We start from the raw sequence: 12,341 nt of genomic DNA on the forward strand, positions 1-12,341 counted from the left end.
ATGAATTTTAAACAAAAATATCTATATTGATGTTTGTACTAATACAAATGTATGTAACTGTATTGACTCCATGCTATATATATTTTTCTTTTCGCAGGGGAGGAAGTTAAAAGGCATGAACCTACATGAGGATCCGCAAATCACTCAAGGAAAATAAGTGGTTCAACGACTGGAGGACAAAAGTTGTGGAAATATTATTACATGATGAACTTTTTAGAGCTACATCTGAAGGAGCGTGCCACAAGTGGCAACCTGACTGCAGATCGTCCACAAGAGGAGGAGGAGGAAGAGGAGATAGTTTTGACCCTGGTGCCAGTGCCTAAGGGGGAAGAGAGTGCACCTGCTGATCTAAGGTTAAATGTGACAAGTGACAATGCAACTAGTGAAAGTAGCCTTTAGAAAGTAGCCTTTACCAAGCAACACCACAACTGTCAACTTCCAAGGCCTCTGCGCCCAACTCCAACAGCCCAATGACGAGGATCAGCTCTATCTGCAAAGCCTTGTGCCAACATTCAGGCGTTTAACAGGAGCCAACAAATATGTGGCCAAAATTAAGATAATGGGAGCGCTCCATAAAGTGGAATTTGATGAAAAGTAATTTGTTAAAGTGATTCATTGTTCCATTTACCTTAAAAATGTATAGAGTTTGTAGAAACATTGTCAAATAACACACATTGCACAACAGAAGTTTACAATATGTGATTCAATAAGTGATGTGTCTATAGATTATATGAAGAAATCTATTTATTTTTATATGTATTTTTTATTTTCTTACAGTGTGCCTTTTTAGTTCAAGTGTAATGTCAGATAAAATAATTAAATCTGCTTTGTGTCATTAAATGCAGTATACAGGCTACATCAAAAGATGCTTTGCAATTTATGAATTTACACATACAAAATGCCATTGTAGAATATGTGTAGCTTATAATAATACAATAACTATATAATCACATATAACTTTACAATAATGTAATTTTTAAAAAATGTAATAAGTAAGTAACTTACCTGAGATAGACATGAATTCAACTGGGCAAAAAGTTCTGGATTAAGGCAAAAATAGGCCCAAATATTTTCTGAATCTGCTTTGAGAGTCTTCATCAAATAGTGACATTCACTATGCTGCGTTCACATTTGCAGAATCGGATGAACCCAGGAGTGTCTTTTTTTCTATTCTGACGTGCAGTCAATTGAAGCAAAATTCTTTGACACATCATATTTGCAGTTTTTTTCCTATGAATTGATAAAAACTTAAATTTCCCTCGAATTTCACAGCTAATCACATCTGTGCACGATTCGCGATCTACTCTAGAATAGAGTGTGTTGCATGAAGCTGCCGCTTGCCGCTGCGGTCCATCGCTTCCTGTATGTTGGGTTTTTAACTCAATGCGATAATTGACGCTGATCACTATCATTTGTTGCCCCCATGTGTCGAGCACATAAAAGTGCTAACTCCGCCCTGATGAGCTGCACTTACAGTGGTGGCAGTAGTAGTGCCACACTTCCTCCAGGATGGTGACCCTGCCCCACACCGGAGTGCCCCCCCTGTTCAAGAACCTCAGCAGAACTCTGAACAGGTCCGGAGAGCTGATTGAAACCTGCGCCACCACCCGGGACTGTACCACAGATAGAACACAAGGCAAAAGAGAGATAGGCAGGAAGTATGAAATTTGGATTAGGGATTAGGAGGTAGAGGAAGGACACAAGAAAATCACCAACAATGACATGGTTATACCATGACATGCAAATGGATGACATCTTCTAAGTTAAAGCAAAAAATCTACGACACTCATGTAAAATTTGAAGAAAACTGTGTAGGATAAATGTAATCTATGATTATGAGTGCCCATATCATTTGCTTTAACTTGTTAAAGAAAGAAATATATCCAGAATTAAAACATTATCACCGCCACCGTCAAAGAAAACAATATTTCATGCATAAAGTCCACCTTTCAAGGGCCACAGTACTTTGTTTAATACAAAACATTCCAATAAAACAATAAATTTGGGACTTTTTATATACTGTAAGAAAAAAATCTAACTTGTAAAGATAGCTCATACTTTTTTTTAACAACTGCTCTTTGCAGTGTATATGAGCATGATAAACAACAAACATAACACCACCACTACTACTACGACAGATAAATGCTACTTTAGAACCTGAGTCTAGGGCATACCTGAATGGGGGTCATCTGGGCGTACCCTCTCCAGCTGAAGTCTCTAAACTCCACAGGATCGTAGCCGAAGCGCACCGGTCTGCCGTCCAGCATGGTGCCCTCCTCGATCTCAAACTTCAGGTGGTGCAGATCGGGGAAGAAGTGATCGGGGCGAGGGCTGAAAATGAGAAGTATTTGATTCACAAGAAAAAAAAAGTTATGTTAATAATGCCTTCGATGGACAGATCTCCTGACCTGTTGACACATGAAGCAGAGGAGCTGTGTGCTCTGGGATACACAGCAGGTTCACACATTACAACTCACCACAAATATTGAACATGTCTCAGTTTCCTGTGACTGTACAATCAACAGCCGTTTGCTCATTGTGAGCCAATTTTTGTGAAACCCAATTTTGTCCTGATTTTAAAGTTGTTGCACAACTTATCTAACTGGGAAATAAGATCAGGGCCAAAACTCCACTTTGCACTTTTTTCAAGGAAAAGCATGTAGATTTGGCTGGCCACGTACCACTTACTAACTCTGCTACAACAACCACTACTACTGTGACTACAACATTGCATACAGAAGAAGATTTTAGACATTTAAAGCAAAATGTAAAGAGTACAGGAGTCAAGACTACTCACAGGTTACACTTTGGTCCCTCAACATTGGGTCTGCAGCGACATCGTCCATTTCTCTCTCCACACGACTGGCCAGCTGCTCCACCAATATCACACTGGCAGCCTACACACACATGCACACAAATCACAAACATAAAGATCGCATCATGTATTTGCATAATAAATATTGTTCAGACTGAGATCAGACCTTGGCATCCAAAGTAGCTGTACTCCTGCAGGTCGTAGAACCCGTCTTTACATGTGGAGCATGTTCCACTGCACACATTGGGTTTGCAGTGACACTGGCCACTTTCCTGGAAGGTAAGATGCATTTACTAGAGTGGAAAATAACGGTGATTTTAAAAGTCAACCTGAGAGCGATTATTATCATTTTAAAAAAAATCCTATTGACATTTGTTAAATAAGTTTTTTTAACCAAATAAAGGTTTCTAGATGGAGGATATTTACATATACATAATACAAATACATTTTGATTTATGAATAGGGCTGTCTTTGTTATAAAAGGTTTTCGAGTCTGTATAGTTCAGTTGAAGATTACGATAATGAAAATATGTTTACAATTATTTTAATAGTTGACAGGTCACAAGTATTCAAATTAATGTACAGAATTTCAGATGAGGACACAACATTCTGTTGATCAATGTTAAATTGAGATGAAATATAGAAGGAAAAAGACAAAAGTATGATTTGATTTACCTGCGCACACTCAGCGACTCCGCTCACAGTTCCAGCAACATTGCATTCACAACCTGTGTCACAGACCGTGTCAATATATCACAATTGTCTCCAGCTGAGCTTAGTATTATAAATATCTATTGTATCTTACTGGAGCAGCCATCAGGAGTATCAGGAGACAGGTTCCAGAACAGAGGCTTGCATTGGTCACATGCTGGTCCTTCAACATTACGGCGGCATTCACACTGGCCCTAAGGAAATTGTTAAAAAAAAATAAGTACATGAAAATCCTACTAAAGTTTAAAAATGTCACTCAAAATGTTTAAATTAACTTAAGATTCAGAACTGACCACTGGAGGCTGCACCACATACTGTACTGAGCCGGCAGGATGACAGGTACCAGCTTTAAGAGAGAACAACGATATCAAAAATCATACTACCAGTTCATATTTTCTATAAGTGATATGATATAGAACTTATGTATTTGTAAGCACTCATCCCTTGCCAAACCAGCGGTGCAAGTGGGAAAGGTCGAGTACCTTCAACAGCTTTGCTCCTTTTTGGCTCTTTAGTTGCTATGCAAACTACAGCCCGGAGGCCACACAAGGTTCTTGAGCTTATTAATACGGCCCACCAAACGTAAACAAATTATATTAAAATAGTTAAAGGTAAAGTTTTTCTGCTGTTTATTCAACTGAAATTTAATAAATGAATTATTAATTTAATTAATCCATTTGAAAAACAATTTGTACAATGAGCCTTGCTTATTCATGCTTTGCTACATGCTACAGGCCAAATCGCTAATGTGACATAAACATATAGATATATACATATAACATATATATATCCTGGCCCGGCCCCTCTGTCCCCCATTGTGGCTTGTGTGTCAAAATGTTTGCCCATCCCTGTGCTATAATAATCCAAACATCATAGGACATAGTTCTTACATTGGCAGTGTGGGAAGCCGTACACCCCATGAGCACAACTGCTACACCTCTGCCCCACAACATGGGGCAGACACGAGCACTGTCCACTCTCCTGGTCACAGCTGCTGTAGCGGGAGCCTTCAGTCGAGCACTGGCAAGCTGCAATGACATGGAATATTACAACTTTTATATAAACTCTCTATAGACCACATGTGTCAAACTCAAGGCCCATGGGCCAAATGCAGCCCATAATGTCATTTGATATGGCCTGCAACAAAGTAAATTAAAAGGTATGACTGTCTTAAAATGTCAGTTTAGCAGGAGATACACACTTAAACAGCCATTTTTTTCATGTCTATGCAAATCCAAATGCAATATTTGTAACTTGAATAAGTAATAAATATAGAAACGGTAATTAACAAGATTAAAACGTAGTGACATTTATCTTACAGTTACATCTGGTTCTTTGAGAGCAACAATTTTGTTGATGCGGCCCTCAGTGAAAATGAGTTTGACACCGCTGCTATAAACCTTTTAAAAATATGTAAAGAAAAACATTATCAAAGTTCAACATCAGCTCATTTTTTGTTATGGATACTTAAAACCATAATTTTGATCTGATGTCAGTTAATTATTGAAAATACACTATGGTCAAAGTAATTGTGATGACACAGCATATTAAAGGGTCCATAGGTGTCATGTTAATGTTGCTGAATGTGAATGAGAGCCTTACGAGAGCAGCTGGGGTAGCCATAGAAACCAGGGGCACACTGTTCACAGGAGGGTCCACTGTAGTTGGGGCGACAGTGACAATGCCCAGAAGAGGAACAGGACGTGTCCAGAGCGGTGCGGGGGTCACAGCTGCAAACTGGAGGAGGAGGAGAAGAAGGGGCACAGTATAGTGAGTACTTCGGTCTCATTTTTGTATAATCAGTTGAAATTAGAACTGCAAGATTAATCCAAACAGATCAAAATTTATGTTCGATTTATTTTTTGTCATTATCAGGTAAAAAAAAAAAAAGCAAACAAACAACAAAACACAGTTTAACAACTCCCAGATCAAACAGCAATATGTAACAGATATAAGGTAGATTATATCTTTTACATAAAAAACAAATAAAACAAAAAAAACTGTTAACCTTGAAGTTCAGAGCTGTACAAGCATGTTCTGAAATGAAATTCTAGTATTAGTTTGTCAGTTCATGTAAATTTTTTTGTTAATTTTTCTGGACATGTTTAAATTGTGAACTCAACCCTAAATATATATTTTTCTCAAATTGTTCAGCCCTAGTTGAAATTACTTAAAAATAATCTTTATTTTTCCCACAACAGGGAAACATACTTGTAATCATAACGTAATGTTTCTATCCTTTAGGCATGTTTTAAGATAAATATCAACAAACGCAAGCGTTTTATATTTTAATCTATTTATGATTTGAATTTCTTGTTTGGTTTGACTGTTTTTAATATACAGCTGAAAAGAGAATATTTTATTTCATGTGAGCGTCGGTGCAGCACTTTGTAACTGTTGTATGTAACTTGTGCTTTATAAATAAAGTCGACTTGGAGTTATCCAGGAAAACTCACATCAAATAATCATACAGAGATAAAACATTTTGATACATTTTTATTGCCATACATGTCTCATCTAGTAATCAGCGCTGTGCCAATCACATGATTGGTAAATGGTCTGGCCTGATCCCAGAGGTGCAGGCCTAATGTTTCCAAACCAAAAACACATGGCTTATGTGAATGTGATGTCAGACACTGAACCATTGTCATACAATATTACTTCATCTGATATCAAAATTTATTAAAACCTTTTTTTATTCAATAGCCCATTGACCACTTTGTCACTTTTTATAATAAGATCCATTCATCTTGCACAGGTGGAGCCGCAATAACTGATCATAAAAGTTTTACAGGCCAATATAACACTTCATGAGGAGGTGAAGTGTTGCCAGATGTAGCTTTAAAGGGGAGCAGGCTACATAGTAATATAAAGTGAAATGTTATAAAATGTTGGGACTTTTGTGAGTGTCGTACCTTCACAGTTGGGGTAGGAGTAGAATCCAGATCTGCACTGCTCACATCTGGGCCCTGTGAATTCGGGTTTACAGAGACAGCGGCCGGAGACATCGCACACCTCTGGCAGAGAACCGATGCTGCTGCAGCCACACACTAGAAAAGACAAAGTCAGTCTTTAATGGTAAATTTAAGATTAAAATGGCTTAAATTAAATTATTTAACTGGTGTAAAAGAACATTATTCATAAATAACATTATTTTGGCACTATTGTTAAAGATATACTTGACATGTTTGACACGAGCCACTTTAAATTACAATGCAAATGGAATAACTTAGTTACTTAAAACTGCATTCATTCAAAATAAGAATCTTGATTTGAGATGTTCTGAATGATTTAGAATTGGACAGAAATGTAAAATGAAATGAAACTAAACCATTTATTTTCAGGTGTCCATTACACTGACATGAGTGATTTAGCCTGCTACAAAGTCATGTTTTCACTATTTTATCAAGATCACATGATTTAAACTGTCAATATCAGTACATGCTATGATGCTTCATAATAAAGTATATTTTTTGACAAAAATCTCCAGGGAGCCTTTTCGATGCTATAAGAAGGTAGAAATAAAAATTAGCTGTCCAGATATTGTATATTTAGGGCGCAGTCTATGCTATACTCTTCAAAATAACACATGTGCCAGGAAAGGGTTGCTAATGTTTAATCTGATTTGTTTTAAGATAAATCATTGTCTATGATTTAATTTAATGACAAAGAAACATATTCTCACCCTAATTCTCACAGCTAACGTGGCATAAATTTTGTCAGGTAGGTGCAAAAGCTCTATAGAATTAAACTAGATCAACAGGAACCCTATAGTTGAGGAGTTGCATTATTGACTGTACAAAGACTCACACTGGCAGAGGGGGTAGTTGAAGTATCCTGGGGCACACCTGTCACACTCATATCCTTGGAAACCACTGCGACAGACCCCGTGCCCTGTCACTGAGTCACATGACCCATCCAGGCACCCCGGGCTGGAGCACTGGCAGGCTAAGGACACAAACCAACACATTCAATACATACATACTTTCATACTGGCAATATATTTAAATCCAACATTGTGTATTTGTAGAAAAAAGAGAGCTTATTTCTGATGTTAAAAATATACCTATTTTTTTTTAATAGTATTTTTTTAAGAATTGAAGGAGTTATGGTTTGTTTGTATGTTTTTACCTCTTACTTCAAGATTATGACTTCCAAGATTATTTCAAGATTTTTTTCTAGGCTAAAATACTTGTAAATTTGTAAAAAATGCAAATGTACAACTGGACAATTTTGACTGAATACCATATCTACAATTAATAACAATGACCAAACCAAATTTCGAAGCAGTATATCTTTTAACATTATACATAACATTATGCCTCTGGGTTTAAGAATGATGAAAAATTAGGACATAGCAATTAACAATTTAAACTTTAATATTAAATCTTTCCAGTGTGAAAAAGTCTTCAAAACGTTGCATATGGCAGGAAGGTGACACCTATGCATAAAACATTGTGGATCAGTTTATTAAAGAGGGTGTTTGTTTTTTTTTCTTAACACAACTACAATGTCAACATGAATCCTATGAGAAACCCTAATTTAGATATAGGCAGATTTTAAGAGTTGACTTTGTTAGTTGGTTTGCAGACTGAAGCAGAGGTGTAAAGGTCTACAGTCTTTACAGTGCTTAGTGCCCTGATGAGGAATGCTGTTCATTTGGGGTTAGTCTGTCAATGTGCCCAGGCCAGAATGTGTTGTGGGTAGAGGACAAACAAACAAACCAATAAATCAAATGCTTTAAATTCTTGTCTTAGTTTAGAAATGGTGCAAAACCAATGGGAGGAAATGCATTTAACAAAATATTTAGTATGTGCACCTGTTATTGGGTGCCATGTATGCATTAGATGTGATAAAATAAATGTATTATTGTTTGTGATAGCGTTATACTTGTATATTAGGAAATGAGGGGTGTTTAAGGGCTTGTGCATATATATAAGCAGCTATGTCCTGTAAGCATCTAATTATAAAGCGTTAACGGTGACAAAAAATACGACTCTGGCCTCTGAAAGTTGCTTGTGAACTCATCACAGTGAATAAATAGGATGTTTGTAATGCCTAAGGTAAGTGAGGAATAACTTTGGACCATGGCAAACCTTTTAAAATGAACTAATTCAGTTTTTCTCTTTTTTAAGACAATAAAGATCAGCTACAGTGCCTTTAAATTTATCATATTGGCTGCCATGAAGTACATAGAGCAAAGGACCACGGTCTATGTAGTTTCCTTTGCTTTTTGAAACCGTACAACTGCAAAGAGATACATTGTAAGGCCATGACATTTTTAGATATATAGATAATAGCCATTGTGCGTGATGTGCCACCTCACTCAGTTGTTTCTATGTACTGTAGTTTCGTAGATAAAGCCTTGGTGTCTCTCTCACCCTGACAGTTGAGTCCATGGAAGCCTGGAGCACAGGTGTCACAGTGGTCTCCTGTGAAGCCTGGTTTACAGACACACGTCCTGGTCCTGGGGTCTGGTCTGCATGAGTTATCCACTGTCCCTGCTGCGCTGCACTCGCAATCTGTACACAGAGTAATATTAATACATTTGCTGTGATGAAGGTAAAAACAAATAAAATGTTTTGCTCCAGTACTGCTATGTTGTGAAAGCAGCTCTTAGGGTCAGAATAAGACTGCTGTGTACCGACTGCATCTAATTCTAAAGTGTTCTTATCTTTCGTGAACCAGAAAGTATTGCTAGTGTGTTCTTAGTTGCTAGTGTGTGTTAGTTGCTGTTAGCATTATCACAATGGCAAAACTCCACTCTGGCCTCTGAAAGTAGTAAAAAGTTTATATCCTCATCATGGTGACTCGCCTAATTAATGTAAGAAATGTATATGGAAAGTGAGGAATAATTTGAACACTGCAAGCCGTTTAAACTACTGAACTAGTTAAGTAAAAAGGTATTGTTTTTAGTTTCAACCTTTTTTTCTATGCTAAAATACCTGGAATAAAAAAAACCCAACTCATTAATAAGAGTAAATGTACATTTGGACAGTGTTGATTGAAAACCTTTTCAAGACAGTAAAAAAACAGGTAGGCCTATAACGCATTGAATAATAACAGTAGTAGGTATGTTGAAGTTGATTTAAACCTACCACATCTAATTACCTTTAAAAAGAAAGGCTTCAATTTGGGAAAAAAAGGAAAATATATAACTAATTGATATATGTTTAAGCCTTTTAGGCATACTATCTGGAAAAAAAATTGTGAAATAAATTGTGAAGCCCGACAGCTTTATTATTAAACAATGCACAATTTTCCTGCCACACTGGAGAAAATGCAAACTATTTAATTTCCAGTGAGAATGAAGTTCAGCTCGACTTCCCACATTATTTAGTCACAAACAAACCTCCCCATGCAAGTATTTACAGCAGTCTAGCCATGTGTATACAATTACATGTGCACCTTATCATATCCCTTCTAGACAAATAAGTAAAAATATACAACAAAATGCGACAAGAAGACAAGTACCGTACTGTTAAAGGTGCTGTACCTTAAAAACACATGAAAAACAGAACTACTTCATTTTAAATAGTGTGCAGTGGTTGAAAGTTATTCCTCAACTACCTTGTGCATTCTGAGCATCCTAATTATTAACCACAATGAGTTTTCCCGTCAAGAGGAAAGATAACAACTAACATGCTAACTGCGCACTTCCTGATCCCCAAATAATGAAATACACAATTAGATGCAGACAAGACACAGCAGACAATACAAAATATATGTGTACTCTTCAAAACCTATTTTGCTCAAATACATGGAAAAAGTCAGTTACAGATCCTTTATAGTAAGAAAAACCCAAATTAAATAAAAATCTTACTGATAATCTCTCCGGCTGGTTTGGCTTCTCCATTGTTGTTGTTGTTGGTGGGGTATGTGGGGATGGCTTAAATTACAGAGCATAGCTAGTTTGTCAGTGGTCATATATTTGAGTGAGAATAAGTACATGTTCTAAATAATTTCTTCGCAACTCACGGTAGCACTCTGGGAAATTGATGAAGCCGCTAGCGCAGGAATCACAGTTCTCTCCGGTGTAGTTGGGTTTACAAAAACAGCGACCGGTGAAGTCTTCACATGTACCGTCAGTGAACTCCGACCGACAGTCACAAGCTGCAAAAATATAACAAGAACAACAATCCAAAATTATTAGATTGTAAATTAACATGTAATTGCAACATACATTTAATGTACCTTAACAAATGACAAAGGGCTACATCAAAGAAGATTAAATTAGAGTTTTTGACGAGTTCAGACTTACTTATTGGAATTTTTCAGGTTAGTTTTTAGTTTCATTTTAACATAATTCTACTTAGTTTGAAATAAGAACAATCTATGCTAAAATACATTGAAACTAGCCAAAACTACCAAAATCAAAATTACATTTCAAATTTCAATACTACCAGTAGAAACTTTCTCTTTATCTAAACGATATTTGACCAGTTTACAAGAGTCGTGCTACTCACATGAGCAGGCCAGCGGAGATTCGATGCTGTGGTCAGGTGATCTATAATAGGTCGGGATGCAGCGCTCACAGTTCACTCCAGTCGTATGATGCTAAGTAGAAAAAATAACAATGTATTTTCATTTATATGTCAAATGTGTCAAATTCTCACCCACATAAAATCTTTAAACTATAAACCAAAATAGTGTAGTACCTGGCAGTTGAGACAAACTCCTCCTCCTCTGTAGTGTCCATGGGCGTCCAGACTTTCCCTCCTGTGCTCCACCTCAGGGTCATAGTAGCAGTCAAACGAATGACGATGACAATTACAGGCTAGAACACAAACATGGAAAACCCAATTAGGTAAAGTTTATTCTTTTAATTCCTCAGATTAGTCAGAACTCTAGATTTCAAATAAAATAATGGGTGCATGTCTGTACGGATGTTAACGGATGTTAATTTATACAGCAGATTAAACAAGGATAAGGTAACAGTATCATTACCTAAACCACATCAAGTTTAGACTGAGTTTGATGCACAGAGGTAATGTTCTAAGGAAAGCAGATAATTAAAGACTGTGAACATCATAGTTATTTTATAAGCTGCAATAACTGCTACAAAAGAACTTTGAACTGGGTTATATGGCGTCTTGAATAGTAGCACCACCCATTTTATTTGAATTTTGTTTATTTGGTAAGCAAGACAGGTAAAAACATATGGTCAGATTTAAAAGGAAAACTAGTGATGCTTCATGAAAGGAATATTTTACTGGGGATCTAATAATAAACCATAAATAATTAATATTTTAAAATGTAAAACTCTACAACAACTACAATTTCTAGTTTATGGTTTCTTTTTTTTGTTTTTTGGTTAAGTTCATAATTTTACTTCCTGGTTGGACATGGGCAGCAGATGACATATGTAGAGGTAACTGCATAACTGTTACCTACCAACCATATGCTAACCAGGGCCAAAACCTAAATTGCACTAATGAAAATAAACAACAGAACCTTTAATTTACTAAAATGGGGTTTAAAATGACTCCCTTTCACCAGTTCCACTTTTAGGTCCCTACCCATCATTTAAGAATCACTCCTTTTAACTTAATCCTGTCCCTATCTGTCTGGTTGTGTTGGAGATAAAATCCTAAGTCCAGACAAGTGTTTCCTCAAGACTCAGAGACAGTGAGCTCAGGGTCTTATCTGCCCCTCAGCACCTGGGACGTGCCCACTCAATAAACAAGTGCTCCTATATCTGCAGCTGTGACATGTGACTGATATGGTCAGAAACTAAAACTAGGAAACGTTGTCAAGACAGTTGTGGGAGAAATGATAAAACTACCCAAATAAAGGTAAAAGTTCCGATGAATAG

General features: G+C 36.7%; 1 protein-coding gene across 1 annotated transcript in view; it reads right to left on the reverse strand.

The window, feature by feature from the left end:
• The window catches only part of lama5 (laminin, alpha 5), a 114,936-nt gene that overhangs the window by 45,939 nt on the left and 56,656 nt on the right, over positions 1-12,341 (reverse strand). Inside the window, exons 8-23 of the mRNA XM_033969102.2 lie at positions 11,185-11,303; positions 10,993-11,083; positions 10,505-10,639; positions 10,350-10,415; positions 8,908-9,048; positions 7,337-7,474; positions 6,442-6,576; positions 5,129-5,263; positions 4,417-4,554; positions 3,820-3,872; positions 3,621-3,720; positions 3,491-3,543; positions 2,982-3,087; positions 2,798-2,897; positions 2,175-2,331; positions 1,475-1,613 (exon numbers count right to left, since the gene is read on the reverse strand). Coding sequence (XP_033824993.1) covers positions 1,475-1,613; positions 2,175-2,331; positions 2,798-2,897; positions 2,982-3,087; positions 3,491-3,543; positions 3,621-3,720; positions 3,820-3,872; positions 4,417-4,554; positions 5,129-5,263; positions 6,442-6,576; positions 7,337-7,474; positions 8,908-9,048; positions 10,350-10,415; positions 10,505-10,639; positions 10,993-11,083; positions 11,185-11,303 — 1,806 coding nt within the window. The remainder of the gene's footprint in view (positions 1-1,474; positions 1,614-2,174; positions 2,332-2,797; positions 2,898-2,981; positions 3,088-3,490; positions 3,544-3,620; positions 3,721-3,819; positions 3,873-4,416; positions 4,555-5,128; positions 5,264-6,441; positions 6,577-7,336; positions 7,475-8,907; positions 9,049-10,349; positions 10,416-10,504; positions 10,640-10,992; positions 11,084-11,184; positions 11,304-12,341) is intronic.

The sequence above is a fragment of the Periophthalmus magnuspinnatus genome, chromosome 7, assembly GCF_009829125.3.
Source record: "Periophthalmus magnuspinnatus isolate fPerMag1 chromosome 7, fPerMag1.2.pri, whole genome shotgun sequence".
NCBI lineage: Eukaryota > Metazoa > Chordata > Actinopteri > Gobiiformes > Gobiidae > Periophthalmus > Periophthalmus magnuspinnatus.